Source organism: Podarcis tiliguerta, assembly GCF_965153285.1.
Source record: "Podarcis tiliguerta genome assembly, chromosome: 4".
NCBI classification, from domain to species: Eukaryota; Metazoa; Chordata; class Lepidosauria; order Squamata; family Lacertidae; genus Podarcis; species Podarcis tiliguerta.
In genome coordinates this window covers 68,140,817-68,158,687 of record NC_139537.1, presented here as the reverse complement: position 1 = coordinate 68,158,687, position 17,871 = coordinate 68,140,817, and the positions used below count along the sequence as shown (strand labels likewise).

Here is a 17,871-nt window from a genome sequence, read left to right as displayed (position 1 = left end):
CCATCTAGTGGATTCAAATATTCATGGATTTATGCGATATTGAATTATAATATTCTCGCTGTAACACACACACACAGAGGTGTACATGCAGCAAAAAATGCTGATTAAACAGGTACCAGCAAGAAGCCCAATGAACTCAAACAGCATGAGCCCCAATCTAGCATAGAAACGTAAGATTATCAGATGTATCTTCTCATACTGAAATACTGAATGCATATATGGGATTTGTTCTCTTTTCCCAAAACAGATTCTCTTTGAAAACAGCATGCCTGATGAGTTAAAACTTCTTAAAATAAATGTGAGAATGTCTTTAAAAGATGTATTGATTTTCTAAAATTAAAAGTGTGATCTATTTCAATTAAAACTTGTTAGCGAGGCATGAAACCTACCACCCAATGACACAAGTGGATCTAAGTGTTGAACATGGGATTCTTTTTGAATTCCAAGTTACTGGTAATATATGTGCCCCTGAATCATCATCCAACTGAAATATTCTTGCATTTGTCTATGGGTGGCTATGACATGGCTACAGGATGTATCTAAAACAGGGATGGGGAAGCTGTGACTGTCTAGATCAGAGCTTTCCAAACTGTGTGTCACAACATGTTAGTGTGTCAGTTGCAGTGTGTAGATGTGTCATGTGAATGCACTTCCCTGGCTGGAAAAGGGTAAGTTTAACCTCCGGTTTGCTAGTAAAACTGAATTACTGTGTCACGAAATGATGCATGTCCAAAAAGTGTGTCATCAACATGAAAAGTTTGGAAAGCTCTGGAAAGCTCTAGATGTTATTTGACTCCAGCTCCTATCAACCCCAACCAGGATGGCTGATGATCAGGGATGATGGAACTGCAATGCAACAACATCTGCAAAGCCACAGGTTCCCTACTCCTGCCACAAACAATTCAGCCATATGAGGGCACCAATTACATGGTTCTATTCTATGAAACTGGCACCTTGCCAGGAAGGGGCCACTACCTATTGCATGGGAAAGGCACACACAATTAGTCCCAACCATATGCCTAGGTCACTTAGATGTCGTTCCAGTTGTGTGGGAGTCTCCCATGGATACGTAATACCATGAGACTGAATGTTAAAAGGCACTGTTTTCTCACAAGGAAACAAATATTTATCATCTCAATTTTAGAAGACGGGAATTCTGTGCAGTTAAGTATGCTGATGTTGTGCAGGACAGTCTCATTTTCTGTCTCCAAAATTGCTTTTCCACACAACACGAAAGCAAAGCTGGGACATGTAAAAGAACCAGATTTTCCATATTAGTTCACTGTGAGAAAACGAAAAATATCTGTACTTCACTTAATTCTATATCCCCCATTCAACTTACCCAGACAGCATCTCAAATATCAGAATGCCGAGGGCCCACCAATCTACTGCTCTTCCGTGACCTTTACTCTGGATGACTTCTGGGGCAAGATATTCTGGGGTCCCACAGAGCGTCCATGTCCTAAGAAAAAAATAGCAAGGAACAGGAAGCTAAAATTACATTTCATATTTGTGATGGATTAAGCTTTCATTGAAACTGGGCTACCCAAGACCTAAAGGCTTGTAATCAGAAATAGTTCAGCATGTTTAAAGTTTTAGGAGAATCACAGCCACATTACAATACCATATAAATGGCATAACCTCTTATAAAATTGATGAGGCTCTGAGAACTGTTCTGGTTACTGAATTTATAGTTATTTGTATTTATTGTAATGCTGCTTATATTAGTTTAACATTTTTGTTTATTTGGTTTTTTTAAAGGTTGTAAACCACCTTGGTATTGTTATGGATGAGAATATATTACAGATTACAAAAAGATAGATAAATGAAGTTAATACTTAGTGAATACAATTAGAATTTCCTCCTAAATGTTTATACTCCACACTGAAAGCAACTGAGCAGTAACTCTCACAGACTAAGTGGAGCAGAACTCCAATTTCTCACCTGAAGTAGGAGGCTTAAGCAAAATGGCCACAAATGCTTGGTCACAGCTCAGGGATAACAGTGTACCCAGAACCAAATGGTACTGATTTTATCCCAGGGATTTTGGCCACCGGACCATTCTGTCCAATCAGGTTCCTAACCTATTGCTGTACTAGTAAGTATTGAATAGGTTAAGCTAGGTATTTTGAACAAAATTTACAAAAAAGAGAGAAGACCTCGACTTAGCACAAGAAGAAAATATATTTATGATAACTATCTTAATCAATGATGTAGCCATATTTGTAACTATCTAGTATGGAATAGGAATGTGTCCCGTTGACAGTGAGTGAATGAATGACAAAATGAGCCTAACTGCACACCTGATGTTATTCTCCACTTCAAAATATACACCAAGATTCTGCAAATCCACTTACAAAGCTGCTTTTTAGGCACACGTGTCTGTTTTAATGAGGGAGAATCTTTTACTGGAATAGAAAAGCCAATCAAACATTTTGAGGGCATTTCTCTGCTGGTAGATTCAATTTACTTTAGTCCCAGACAGAAGTAATTTACACTGGAGTTGTGCAAACAAGGATAATTTTAATGCTATAGGGAACCAAGGAAAACCCCAAGGAAGCTCAGGGAAATTGTGAACAAGGATCTGTGAAATCCTTGAGCTTGTCTGACCAAACTCCAGGAAGCTCCCTGATCTAGATAACTGACAGATTTTGAAAAGACCATCTATATACTCTATGGTGGGTCTCCTCTTCCTCCTTTATGAGAAGGATAATGATCAAGTCTGCCTTTTTAAGGCACAACATCAACTCCTGACTAGAAGTTTATCAACTTCTGCACATTTGAACTTAATATCACTCTTCAATATGAAGTTCAAAATCAACTTTTGAAAACAGGAAATCATAGCAGCACTAATGCTTGTACACTGGGTAGCATACTTTAATAAGAGCTGCAGGGATGGACAATATGGTGTGTTCTGGATGTTGCTGGGACTCCACATCCCATCAGCCATAGTCAGCATGGACACTGGTCAGGGTTGATGGGAGTTGTAGTCCAACAGCATCTGGAGAGTATTTACATTGGCTACCTATTCTTACTGACACTGTTATAGTAATCTGTCATCTACAAGATCTACTCGACCGATCACAGCTGCCAATAAATACACTATGCATATTAAGACTTTTGTCACAATGTAAGTGGACCGTGCGAATTTATACAAGGCAAGCTCCTTTTTAAAAGTTTTAGAGATCAAACACATGCTGCATAAAAAACATTCTCCATTGCAAAAAGTAGCCAAGGGCCAATCACTAATCCGTTTAAAATACTTATTTGAAGCTAGAAACAACCCTGGATTTAAAACTCTCTTATATGCTACACAGCAGCTAGGTTAGAGGTCCCAGAGGATAATGCACTCTATCATTCCAAGTTTTCTATAGGAACTTATCCCAGTTTAATATAAGGGTTATAAGCTGTCCCAATGAGCAATCACACTTAATATTTCTGAGTGTACTAAACCAAAGACCAAGTATACCCAATCTCTTTTTTTTCTTCTTTTTTTTTTGAGGCAATAATTCTGCAATTCATGCAGGATGCTTTACCAAAGGTTTTCAAGCCTACTTCTAAGATTGCATTTACTTACTTCAACAATTTATTTATTGCTTACTACTGTAGTTTCTAAGCTGTGTACCAAAAAGTTATAAAAGAGATGCAAAAGATTAAAAATGAGTTAAAATTAACCATAATCCAGGAAAGTTTACTTAAAATGCTTCCTGAATTTTTTTAAAAAATGTCTGTACTTAGGCTATATTTATTTACAAACAACCATGTTTTAGTTATTCCAGCAACTGGCTAGTAACATGCTTCCAATAAAATAAGGATATTGCAAAAACAAAAACAAAAAATGATTTAAATCAAGTACAGTATTTAGATGAGAATTTTTTACTTGGCAATTTAAATCTGGATATAAACCACGCTTCACTTAAAATCCATCCATCCTGGAAAACTGTATATTCACATTAGAAGGAATGAAGTGTTCTGAATTTATGATACATTGTTTCCTCATGTTATTTACCTTTGAAAAAACGAAAAATCCCTCTTATTGGATTTTTTTTTACCTCCTTCCTAAGAACTTCAGCCCAATAGCAACACTAAATTCAAAACTCAATAGATCAATAAAATATTAAACATCAGAATAGATTATCAGGATTAAAATTGCCCTATCACTGCTTAACACCCCCCTCCCCCAAAAAAGCATGCCAAATAAAACAAAGCAGTCTTGCAGCACTTAAATATAGCTTCAAAGCCTGAACTTAGCAAGTCTCTAGGATATATTTTTCTTTAATCCAAGGCAGTCATTAAGCACATCCATCTTCAAGGGTCCACAGGTTTTGACTACAAGTCTATTCAAACATTACTCCCATGGTGTCCAGTGGGGCGTTCTCCCAAGTTAATGTACAGAGCATTGCTTCCTTAGTCTGTAGCCTTGTGCTGGACCTCCACTGGAAGAAGGGACTATGCCTTGCTCTCCTCTTCAGCCCAAACTTTTGGAGCTGCAGGAGGGGAACAGAGTTGTTTCTGTGCTGTCCCATTAAGATGTTCTGCACCCTCTGTTACTAAAACTTCCAGCCGCATCCTTCCTCTGTAGCTTGCAGCTGGAAAGGGGAGAGGAGTCCTTTTCATATTTGCACTGAGCCCTCTGAAGCCCCATGCAACTATAGGCACAATCCCCAACCCACTATCTTCCTCTGCAGAGGATGAGCTGGAGTACCCTCTCATCCTTTTTGCCCAAGGATGCTAAAACACTTGCCATGTCAAGGAGGGGAAACGGAAATGTGAACCCCCACATATCTTCATCTACAGTCAAGAATCAGCTAGCTTTTAAATCCTGCAATGTAAAATCAGAGAGGTGATAGTATCTGCAGGATTTAGTACACAAGCAGTTCATAGGCAGGCATGTGTGTGCATGCACGGGGAGCCAATTAACAGGTGCAATGTGCTCTCTGCAATCCAACCCCATGAGGATACTATGCTCTGCATCAGCTGAAGCCACTACTGCAAGTCACAAAACCTGCTAGCTGGCCTTATCTGAGCCTTATATGGATTAAATGAACTGTCCCATATCCAGTCCATTCTCACGGCCAGATGCTGGGAAGTCAGCACTGCAAGGCTTGGATCACAGGGAAATAATACCTTGTGAACTTTTCCCATTTGTAGAAGTGGCGGCGGTGAGCAAGACTTGGTCACATCTGTTGCCAAGGTGGGCTTACAGTGTTGTGAATGTGTCACAGGCCCTTTCTGTGTTCTATCAATCTTCAGCCAGTGTCTCAACCATCAATGATTAATAGAGCAATCATTGGCTTGTTCACCTAATAACCCTGTCTCTCTGTGTTTAGTGGGTTTACTTTCATGAAAATATATGGAAGACTGCAACTGTGTTCTGCACAGCAACAGGCAACTATCACAGTGAGAAGGGGATGGTTTCAGCCTCCAGGTAGAGAGGCAGCTTAGCTTTTGACAGGCCATTCATAACCTAGGGCCTATCTGCTGGATGGCATTTCACCCAGAGAGTAAAGTCGCCTTTGCTTCTGTAAACACTGTGGCACTCATAACCTTAAAAACACACACACACACCGCAATCTGTTATCAGCATGAATCAAGCACCAACTGCTCTGTAGTCATCTGCCCTCCTACTTAATCCCCCTCAGATCCCCAGTAAATCACACTAAGCATAAAGACGAAAGATGCCCAAGAGACACTGAGTCATGACTGTTGCACAAAGGATAAGACAACAAGGCAGATTATCCAGGAGCTTGACCTTGTAATAATGAGCAATGATTTTACTTAACACACACACACAACCTAATAGTTGGTGGCTCTTTCTCACATAGGTCTAAAATAGATTTATTTCTATTTTCAGTTGTATTACAGCAAGCCTTCCATTTCGCTCCACTGCCTGACTTTGTGCTTCCACAGGAGGTTCCCTTTCCCAGCACCAAGCTGCAGAAGAAAGCTAGGGGTCCTCTCCTTGCTCTCACCAGAGGGCTATGAAAACACTCAGCTCTGGTGGGGGGGTGGGCAAGAATGTGGACCACAGGTGTAGAACTTTCACACTGTACCTTCAGTTCAATATAGTCTCCAATCAAGATTGTATTAACATTCAAACTAAAAGCTACAGAAGTCATTTTCAAAATTTCTGCTTTCAAGTAGCAGTTTCCATAACATTTTGGGCTGCTGAAGAATCCTTGCACATAGGCACTATATCCCAGCTGAATCAATGAGATCATTTGTAGGAGCTTTACTTGAATTGGTGAGGCTCATTTGACCTCAACGCAAAATCCAGCTTTCAATGCTAGTGGTCCACTTTCATGGAATGCTCTTCCAATACAGATTCAGCAGCAACTTTCCATATTAACCTTTAGACTTCTGCTGAAAACTTTTCTCTACTGCCAGGCTGATACAGAAAATTGAGATAAACGTTTCCCATAATAGTAAGCTGATGACCTTTTTTGTGTGGTTTTTTAATTGCATAACCGTTGTTGTAAACTGTTTTGATTTTTTCAAAAAATGAAATTTCAGCATGCAAGTATTTTTAAATATATAAACAAGGTTTTCAAAAGCTACTAGCCATGGCGGCTATGTTCCACCTCCACTGTTGGATGAAGGATGCCTTTGAATACCAGTTTCTGGGAATCACAAGTACTACTGAACTCTGGTTCTCCTATTGTGCTTTCCATAAGCATGTGGCTGGCCACTGTGAGGACAGGGTAGTCTTATAAGAGTTCTCTCCAGCAGCCTCATGAAGCTGAAGAGGACCAGTAATGGTGGGCAGTCTGCCTTTTAGGTAAGTATGTCTGTAATGCTCACCTTCTCCTGGAAGAACTGAAGGTAAACTTGCAAGTAAACTTAAACGCCCAGTATCTTACTTTAGATCTTCCCTTGTGAGATGGTATACTTCTAAGCTCACTGATGATACATGGGAGACAAAACACCTTATAGAGTATGGGATGAGGAGTTATGGACTACAGTGGTACCTCGGTTTAAGAAGAGTCCGGTTTAAGAATGATTGGTTTACAAACTCGGAAATAGTGTCCCAGTTTGAGAACTTTTCCTCGGTCTAAGAGCGGAATCCAAATGGTGGAAGGCCACTGGGGGCAGGAGGCCTCATATGGGAAAGCACACCTTGGTTTAAGAACTGTTTCAGTTTAGGAACGGACTCCTAGAATGGATTAAGTTTGTAAATTGAGGTACTGCTGCATTTACATTTTAAATGTAATACTGGGGAGCATACATGCATTGTCAACATCCCACAAATGCTGTGATCCAGCCAAACATTAAGCCCTTGTAAATCCCATTGATTAAAGAATGCACTTAACTCTTAGGGGGGGGGGAGGGTTATAAATGTTCGACTCTGGGTGGATCACAGCCAACAGCTTCATATCCTCTATCTCTAACCAGACCTTTTGTAAGCAATGCTTGTCCTCAAATGTAACTGGGTATAGATTAATACCTGTATAGTATTTTACTTTTAAAAATATCTATCTAACGAAGGCTTTCTGCCTCCTCATTAGGATACAGAGGCAATCTTCATTTATTTCTGGAGTACAAGTTGACTCACAATCTGGCTACCTGCAACCTGATGATATTTTACAAGCCTTGTTTGGTATGCATTGGATTCAACAGTAAAACTGACTTCCTAATGAAGGCACAATCTGCTCATCACTACTAAAAGTAATATTGTAACCAGCACCAACACAACTTTCTATGGAAGACAGAGCAATTTTTTTCCATGCTTATACAAAATACTTTGAAAATCCGAATGCAAACATTCCAGGAAGCTGACGACAAGTTGTGACTTCTGCACAACAGTTAAAAACAAACATTAAAACTCTCTGCAGTTGCAAGGCCAACTTCAGAGATGCAAACAAACAAGAGAACACAGATCAAACCACTCTGTTGCAACATATATTTCCCAAATAACTGCAAAAGATTGTCAGTAATTTGCAGTATGTAAACCTTTTTCTTTCTCATTCCATCTAGCTTAGCATTGCAATACCAATCATTCCTCCATAAAAAAGAATGCTAGTTAAAAATTTAAAGAGCTAGATATCATTTTTTTGCCTAACGAATCAGACTGAAAAACATCTAGATTTCGAACATCTAGATTTCATGTCATGTTTTTAGGACAAGCTACTGCCAAATATATGCACCGTACTGTCTGGATAGGAGATAACCTGGAATCATATGCACACTGCCTTATCCAGAATACGAATAAGAAAGAGCACTTTACACTGACTGATTTCAGTAGCAGGGAAAGAAGCAAGGCTGAAAAACTTGTAGCTTTGGTAGGACTGCATATTTAAGGTATTAAATTAAGTGAGCCAATTTCACTAAGCTTTAGCAATAATTGTTGGTCAATTAATATTTTTAACCTGCATCCATAGAAGTTAATGGAGGGGCCTGGAGAGCAAAGCTGTATTTTTCTCACCAAGGAAGGGTAGAAAGGTGCTGGTCTTCTGCAATGTTTCTCTAAGCATCTGAGACATTTGTGACCCAACATGATTGTGAGGGGAAGCTCATCACCCCTTCCCCCAACCTTGACCTGGAGAGGAAGGCTTAGAGGGGTTTGGGAGACAGCAATTCATTTTGCTGTTTTCCCAAGTCTCTCATACTAATTTTGGAGATCAGGGAGAGCTTCTGTTCTTCTACAGATTTTTAGGGTGAAGGGAAAGTATACATTAAAGCACATGAGCTCACAAGAGGTGAGCTGGACAGTGTGGCGATTACACACACACATGGGTCTCAGGATAACCTTCACAAGAGGGGTATTTATACTGAGTGGATATTTACAGAAGGCAGTACAGATATTCAGATGTTTTCCTGTTACATAAAACAGTGGTGGGGGTGAGTTGTAAGCACAAAATGAAACAGCTACCTATCTTGTGTATACTTACACTGTTTTTGAACTGCAGTCTCTTTTGTCTCCCTTTCATATTCCCTCATAATTTGTTCAAAACTACTACTTATTCACCCACAAATTACAATAATTGCTGTTTTCATATACATACAAATATATTTGGCCTGTGCATTAGAAGTTTTTAGAGGGGGATAGAAGTATTTTTGGATTTCAGGAATAATAATAATAGTAATAATAAATAATAACAACAAGAACCAAGGCATGATTTCCACAACATGAGGAGAAGGTACCAGTTTATATCAACATCTTAAATCTGACCAGTGCTCTATTTAATACAGTAATATGTACCCTGAGAGCCAACAATTCTTTAACATTGTAGGGAAAGATCCTATTGCCAGGTAAGATATGTGAACTTGAAGGGAAGCCTAGAAAACTGTGATTAATAATAATAATAATAATACCTCATCCATCTAATTATTTATTGTGCTTATTGCTTTTAGATGTTTATGTTTTTAAATACATTTTAATTTTAATTGTTGTATCACAGATGTGCTTACTAACCTCTGCTCCTTTAGCAGAAAGTGTAGTATATAATTTATTTATTTTTAAAAATATAAAATTAAGAAAATCTCTGAGGATTTGCAAGACATGTTAATCTAGTGGTACCCTGATAATTGAATGCTCTGTCGCAGAAGGTCTGTTGGAGCCTACTTTGTCATCTTCCGCAGGCTATGTGAAACCTTCTTAATAAATATAAATACATATGTTTTAATGCATGTTGCATGTATGTATAGCAGTTAACCAAACAAACTAAAAACTGAAAATGTTAATCATGGTTGGTACCACTAGTCATGTTCAAAATTTCATTCTCTGTCCTCTTCCCATCATACTTGCATACCCCCCAAAAATAATAAAGTAAAATAAAATTTCAGTTAAAAAAAGAGCTTACCTATCAACCAGCTTTTTAGCAAATCCAAAATCGGTGAGTTTTATATGCCCCTCTTTGTCTAATAAAATATTTTCAGGCTTTAAGTCTCTGTAAACAATTTCTTTTGAGTGAAGATATTCTATTGCACAAATAATCTCTGCAGAGTAAAACAGTCCAGTGCTGTTATTAAAGCGTCCCATGTTGCGCAGATAACTAAAAAGTTCACCCCCAGGTACATATTCCATCAGCATATATAGAAAGCGTTCATCATGGTAAGTCCAAAATCTGCAATGAAAGAGATACATGTTTAAAAAAATACTAAGAGAACAACTTGTCAGAAAAGCATAAAATGATTTGTTTTTTAAGGGTTCGAAATATGAATGAAGAACTTCCAATATTCAAAACAGAAGATGTAGTGAAGCACAAGCTCAGCAGTGTGGTCATGAGAAACTGTTCTGCCACCCAAGGCCTGAAACCCCTCAAGATATTTTTGGCTTTTGTGGAGGTCCCGACACTAGACCTCAATTGACTCATGGAGCTCCTGTGGGTTGATAGATGCATCATAGCTCAAAATGGAAGAGAAGCTCCACAGCGCCACAGCAAAAAGCAGCTGGGGGATTTGGGGGAAAACGTGGCACATGGCAGCTCTGTGAATATTCTCAGTTGGTTTAGACAGGATTGAATTACAGCAATGGGTTAATCACCTGTGCATTTTGGCATCACAAATGAAGTGCCACCACCAGTATAAACAGGGGAAAGACATAAAAGTAACAGACTGCTAAGGAATTTTGAGGCCATTCTTCAGGTGTCATTGCTAAGGAATTGATCATGTAGTTGTATACTGCTTTTAAGCCATTTTGGCAAATAAATGGCATATAAAAGTAAAGTAAAAGTAAAAGTAAAAACAAAACAAAACAGTAACAAGCAGCAGCAGCAGCAGCAGCAAAAGCAGCAGATACAGCAGAAGGGGCATTTCAGTCACAACACCCAGACAATGCACGTTTCTTTCCTCTAACATTTCATTATAATCTGCTCTAGATCTAAATTGTATTTTTTTATTTGTGACTTGTTTTTATGTTGCTTATATACATTAGTCTATCAAACTGTTTTACTCTATCTGTTTTTAGATTTGCTTTTATCCTTCTTGTGTAGCCATCCCGAAATTTGTTTTGTAAGGCTTCATGCAAACACTTGGAACTGGATTATTATTAGTAGTAGATTGCATTGAGAAAAGATCATTTATTTTTATTTTTCTGGCCTGAGGAATTTCTATACTTTGTTAATTAAGGAGTAATTTTCATCCTTGCTGCTGTTTAACCTGGGAAACTTATTGACCTATAAATAAAAAGCTATATACTGGGAGGGGAGAGAAAGCAAGCAGATACAGGTTCAATGCACCCGATACAGGTTATATCCGCTTTTGGCTAGCATAAAGCGCAAGGTAGGACACACCTTTTTTTGCTGGTCCTACCTACCTATGGTAGCGCTTTGTGCTCTACCCTAATCTTTTGTTTGAGGGTCTCCCAATCTTCAGGAACAGTTTTTCAGGGGTGCAGCAGCTATAATGGGTAAAGGGAATGAGTAAAAACAGGAAGCACCATCTGGTATGAGTTCTGTTTGCTTGAGGTTCCTAGTGGATGTGCTTTCTGCTAGCACAAAGCTGTCCACTAGAAACAATCCTATAACTCTTCAGTCATCAGGTGCTTCTCTGTTTTATGTTTTCTCTTGCCACTCTACCTCTTTCAAAACTCTTTCGCCCATAATTGCTTAACAGGTTGTCATGAAAAACTAGTTGTGGTGAGCTCAGAATTAATGTGTTCATTTCCCCCTGGTTTAATTAACTTTGGAGTCTTTACTTGAACACTGGACAGGACTTTTCATTTTAACTGGGTTTGCTTTGTATTCTCTTCCTCCTCTTTGCCTTATCAGGAAGCAATCTTGCTATGTCGAAATTACTTTTGCAATACGTACCCACACCCCTTCTGTTCCTATCAGTTTTCAGTGAAATGCTGACATTTCCGGTGGCATGCATTACTCCACCCTTTACCACAAGATATTCAAAACAAGCAATGAAGCATATACACAGGGATCAGATTTCATGCAGTTTTCAAACACAGGGAAACAGAGTGGCATGTTAAATGTACTGTACCACCAGCAAGTGCAATGGTCAATATTAAAGTCCTCCATGGACTGCTGCCACATTTCCTCTGGGGTCAGGGTAGAACCAAAGTCCTTTCTTTGCCAATGAAGGCTATCAACAACTCTTAGGTTGCTCTATTAAGCACATGAAAGAACATATAGGGATGCATGACCAAAAATAAGCTTATGATTTGTCAGAGATGCATCAAAGACTGTGAGAGATGAATAAAATTCTGCCTTGAATGCACTGATTCCCCCTTCTTTCTGCAGCACTCTGTTCACCCCCCCACCCCCAAAATACGTTCAAGAAGGTTGAGGGATCTCTGGAACACTGTAGTAGTAGACGTATTTGAATAATTAGCATACAAGACCACATCGTTAATAGCTATAGGAATCACCCTAATTTGAAGGGTGGCAGCTTCCATTAATACGTCACCAGCTATGGCATATTTCCGCCCTACTATAGTTTTCGTTTGCTAGCTTGCTTAACCACGACAGCTGTTGGTGCAGTTTGTGAGGACTTGCGCCTTAGTAAAAAGACAATGGAACATTCTGAAGTGGAATCAAGCACACAACAGGCAGGAACGACTACTACATCATGTTGTGCATGTTCCAAGGAGCAGTTCTTCATCTTGTTTCCTAGCTTTTCTAGATTATCTCCCCCCTTTAAAAAATATGAACACAATATTGTTTAAAGTATTTCTTCAAAAGAAGGATAAAGCAAGTGTAGCATTTGCCACCCAAAAGACTGACGAGAGATTGAATGCTAGAATTGAACATTATGCCACAAAAGCTATAAAAGGGGGGGGGGGGGAGTGGGAGAGAAGAGAGCTTACAATCTGATCAGAAATGGATGATTCACTTCTTTCAAGACCGCTTTTTCATTGTGCACATGCTGTTCTTGTTTTAGTCGAATGACATCTGGAATGCTCATTACTTTCAACGCAAAGTAGCATTTGGCCGATTTCTCTTTCACCAGATGAACCCGCCCAAAAGTACCTGTCCCTGAAAATTAAAGAGCAAAATGTGTCAGTTGCAAAGAACATTATCTTGCAGTTAAGATGTATAAGGAATGTACAAATGCAAGAAATCAATATAAAAGCAAGTGGTAGGCATTATATATTCCTTCATAGCTTTGGCCCTTCTAATCCTAAATACTTCATGACAATTTTAACAGGGAACAGGCTAAACAGTCAGCTCCACCTACTCCCTCACGTCTACAGAAATCAAGGCAAAGAACTCTTTAACCCCCCCCCCTCCTCCATCAACAGTGGCTACAGCCCTTCCTTCAGATACCTCTACTGATCAGTGCCCTTCCCTAGATTTTGGGTTTGTGAATGGATGTGAGCTTATCAGATACCTAAGAAGCTACCGTATACCAAGTTAGACCACTGGTGCATCCACATCAGGAGTAGACAAGTAGACCATCAGATGTTGTGGACTATATCTCCCATCACCCATGGTTATTGGCTGTACTGACTGGGGCCGATATAGTCCAAAACATCTGGAAGGGACTAAGTTGGCTATACCCCCAATTTATACATATTGGTAGCAGCTCTCCAGGGTTTTTGACAGGACTCATTCCTAGTCTTCCTTGGAGATGTTGAGGCATTTTAAATGCTGGGTTTGTGAGCAATAGACCTCTATAATAGCTAGAATGTATATAACCATATTTCTCTTGCTTGCTGTTCATACTAAGAAGAGGTACCTGAAGTGCTTTTTAACTTTCTCTCTGGTCAGGCTAGTTATCAGCATGCTGACAAGCACACAGGGTGGCTTTGTCTGCAGAAAAATCTGTGTTCCTCTTTCTGTACAGGGAGGAGTGTTGTAGCAGCAGGGAGGGATCGGAAATGAGAAGAGATAAATGTTTTCTCCCTCACTCTAGAAATTGCTGCTCAGAGTAAAGTTGCACATTGCATATATTTTGTATTATCTATCTGGAATTAAGCATTTTGTGGAGTCTGATGAAAATGAAAAAAAGCATTGCAAGACATTGTGCATTTGAATATTTATATCCTGCTTGTTAACTGAGGTCCTTGCAGCAGCTTACAAAATATCTAAAACACAATGAAATAGCTAGTAGCACAACTGTTAGCAATGCAGGGCAAATGCATGTAAAAGCTTTCCTCCCAGTCCAACTGCCACTCAGCAGCCTGGAATTACCTCCACTGTTGGAGGCAGCATGAATATGAGCTGCTGGGAACCACCAGTGGAAAGTATGCTGCTGAGCTCAGGTGCTGCTTGTGAGCCTCACACAGGAATCTGGTTGGCTTTTGCGAGGAAAGCATGCTGGACTAGGTGGACCACTGGCTAATCCAGCAGGCTTTTCCTATGCTCTTATTGCTGCAAGATGGGCCAACAGCCAGATGTTAATTCCTCACTGAGCTGCTATGGTCTGGCCCTAGTGGCAGCTGAACAATGCATTTGGGGAGCCAAGCTGCCATAACCCTCTTCACAGTCCTCAGACTATTATTTTCCATGTCAAACATATATTGCCCATAGTTTGGATATCCACCCTCAGTATCGCTTGCAGGGCAATATCCCTTGGTTATTTTTCACTTTCTTCACAATTCTCTCAACAAATCCAATTAATTTAAGGAGGAGCAGATGGAACAGCTTCTGTACACCAGCATTAAAAAGACACACAGAGAGACAAAGAAAATCTGCAGTTGGATTTAGTTAGTAAGCATTTGAGTAGATGAGCAGCACACTGTTATAAACACAGAGCAGCCCATGACTATCTTTCGCTAGCTAAGAAACTCAAGAGGCATGCTTCTGAAGTGAGATGCATTCCATTTGAAAAAAGCTAGCTGTCTACAGAGCACTTAATACCAAGGATAAGGTTATCAGTTGAAGAGGTACAAAACCAAACTAGGAGCAAAGCAGGCAAGATCTAAGCATTCTAATTTAAAAGCACTTGAGAGTCCATATCACAATGAGGTATGTTTTCTAGTTATGAGCAGAGTAAACCCTGATTCATACAAATAGCAATGTAGTGGTGGTTTAAGTGGAGCCACAGACAAGCTGCTCTGTGCAGAAACCTGATCACATTAAATGATTCAGCACCCAGCTCTGGCATCAGGCAGAAAACATTCCTCCATAATCAGGCCTTTGACTGATTAAACAATCTATGGACTCTTAAATGTGTTTGTGGAATTGTTCTTTTGGTTTTTCTGTTTGCTTGTTTTTATTATGTTGCCCTCTTTTGTATTTACATTTTGTACTTTTATGCTGTAAACTGCCCTGTGATTTTTGGATGAAGGGTGGTATAAAAATTTAATAAAATAAATAAATACTGACATCTCTTTTCTTGGATTGTAGCAATGTGTCGGAAATAAAGCCTAGTTCTGGCTTCCCAAACTTCTTAGACTCAATGACCCATTGTTGAGCTTGTAAAGTTGTCATCAACCTCAACCCAAATTCTTAGGAATGTACATGAAATAGTCAAGAAATATCTATCTATCCTTCTATCTATAATCAACATTTATTAATCACCAATCACCAATAAAAATGTGCGTGTTTTACATACACATATATATGGAGGTAAAACAAGTGAAAATAATGATACCATATTTTTCATCTTCCCTAATGAGATAGAAGATAGAGGTTCCTTTTGTACATGCCCTTGCCCTCTATTTCCAAGGCTCTTAGTTCCTAATTAAAATTTTCACAGTATACTTCTTTTTTACCCCCTGCCCTTTTTAACACTCCACCCCCATTTCATCCCCTGCCTAGTCCCACTGTCCCCAGGGAGTCAATATCAACCACTTTTGGAAACCCTAAAATAGATGGAATAGACAGAGGACAAAAGTCTTGGTCTGAAAATAAATTCATAGGAAATTATGGATGTATTCTGTACTTATAGCACTCACTATAACACAAAATGCCAGGGGATGTCATATAATGTACTTCCTGAGAATACAGCAGCAAATTATTACACCATTGTTTACCTCATTAGGAAGTTTCTTTGTTTTACACTTGCCATACTGTATTTTTATGAATACACAGAGTGAGATCTTTAATACTTTTTAAAAAAATGTATTAATGCTGAACGCAAGATTTAAACTAGTGATTATACTCTTCTGAAGCACATCAAAATCCTGTTCTCTAAAATAAGGTAATTCAAATTAATTAGGACAGAAGCTGAAAGCAGAAGCTTCCCTGAGGCAAACATCAAGGTTAAAAAGGGCACATTCATCTTCCACCCCACCCACATATTAATTCTTAAAAATACAGCGTCATCAGTTACCCATAGCTATAATGCAAGTACATAGAGGGGGAACATCTATGTGAAGCTGCACAGACAGATGGATAAGAGCTTAATTCTTGGGGCATTTTCAGCCCCAAGTGGAAAGCTCCACCCTATGAAGTCAAATCATAACTCTGATTAAGACTCGTCAACTTAAAAGATTAAACAGAATCTCGCCACAAACTGATCCTGAGGTGAAGATTTCCTGCTATGCAACTTAGATAGATTTGCTATATGAATCTACATGCTTAATTTTTTTAGCTTGCTTCTCTCAATTATATACTTTTAAAATGGTTTTCAATGAAGTACAATGCATGCATGATAAAACAGTTGTCTATATATCATCTACTCCCAAGAAATAAGTTATTATGCATTAAAACAGAGGTGTACAATCTAAGGTCCCAGGGAGAAAATGTTGCCCTTGGTCTAGCTTTGTGTTGGTAGCTAGGAAAAAGGGGTGTCACAGAGAAATTGGGGTGGCAGAGAGAAGACAGGGGCACTGCATACTTTTGCCTCCATCATTGGTTTCAGCCCATTCCATCATGGGCATGCAATCTACACCCTTGACAGATCATCATGAAGGGGTGTGTGGCCTTCCTCACACCTACATAAAAATCAGGACCACACAAATGTATCTCCCTCTATGCAGAACTGCTAAAGAGTTATTTAACACACTTGTCAAGAAACAAACGGGAAAATTATAGCCATGCAAAGTCATGGAATACTGAAAAAGCCTGCTAAATGCAAACTGATTTGACAGCAGTAGCTTATCACATCCTGCTTGAGCTACAGTGCTTTGATTTAAACATAGAACTATAAACAGCGTTCAGAAAAGGCTTCTTAACATATTCAACTATGTCATCTAACTACCCTGGGAAATTGAACATGTGATTAAATCCCTTAATACTGTTGTCACGTTGCATGCAGATACCAGTAAACAACCTTGTTTTCACGGTGGGCTTGCAACAAAATAATAATTTGGTCAACACTGTACCTGAGTAACACAACTGAAACAATGATCTATGCTGTTGTGAGTCCCTTACAGATTTAAATAGTGGAAGAGTTAAGTGTTCAGCTTTTTAAACATAGTAGTTCTGCTGCCAATTGTTAAGTAGAAACTTTTTAAAAAAATAATTGCATAGTAGCAAAGCAGTGTGAAGAAGCTGTTAAGAGAAATGCATGGAAGTGCACAGGTTTGTTACAGAAGCATTTGCAGAAATATATGTGCAAGTCAAATGATGCCAGCAGTCCTATGTTTATAGGATTCTGTGATTTGGGAAACACTAAAACAAGACACTTTATGTGAGCCTCTTAATTTGCAAGAGTCTGAATGTGCAAAACAATAATTCTCACAGGTTGATTCTCACAGGTCATCTAGTCCAAACCCTGCAATGCAGGAATCTTTTGCCTAACATTGCCTTGAATCCATGACCCTGAGATTAGGAATCTCATGCTCTATCAACTGGTAGATGCCAGAAATGTCAGCCTTTGCTTCCCTCTGGGATGGTCATAATAGGAATATGTTTGTGACAAGTCCCATGGCATGAAGCTTTGCTTTTGCAACTAGTTATACAGTGGTACCTTGGGTTACATACGCTTCAAGTTACATACGGCTTCAGGTTACAGACTCCGCTAACCCGGAAATAGTATCTCGGGTTAAGAACTTTGCTTCAGAATGAGAACAGAAATCGGGCTCCGGCGGTA

The 17,871-nt window shown here is 39.1% G+C and overlaps 1 protein-coding gene across 1 annotated transcript in view; it reads right to left on the bottom strand.

Moving 5' to 3' along the window:
• PRKX (protein kinase cAMP-dependent X-linked catalytic subunit) overlaps nt 1–17,871 on the bottom strand; it is a 57,211-nt gene that overhangs the window by 12,434 nt on the left and 26,906 nt on the right. The window contains exons 2-4 of the mRNA XM_083438026.1: nt 12,755–12,923; nt 9,801–10,064; nt 1,343–1,462 (exon numbers count right to left, since the gene is read on the bottom strand). Of these exons, the coding sequence (XP_083294152.1) occupies nt 1,343–1,462; nt 9,801–10,064; nt 12,755–12,923 (553 nt within the window). The remainder of the gene's footprint in view (nt 1–1,342; nt 1,463–9,800; nt 10,065–12,754; nt 12,924–17,871) is intronic.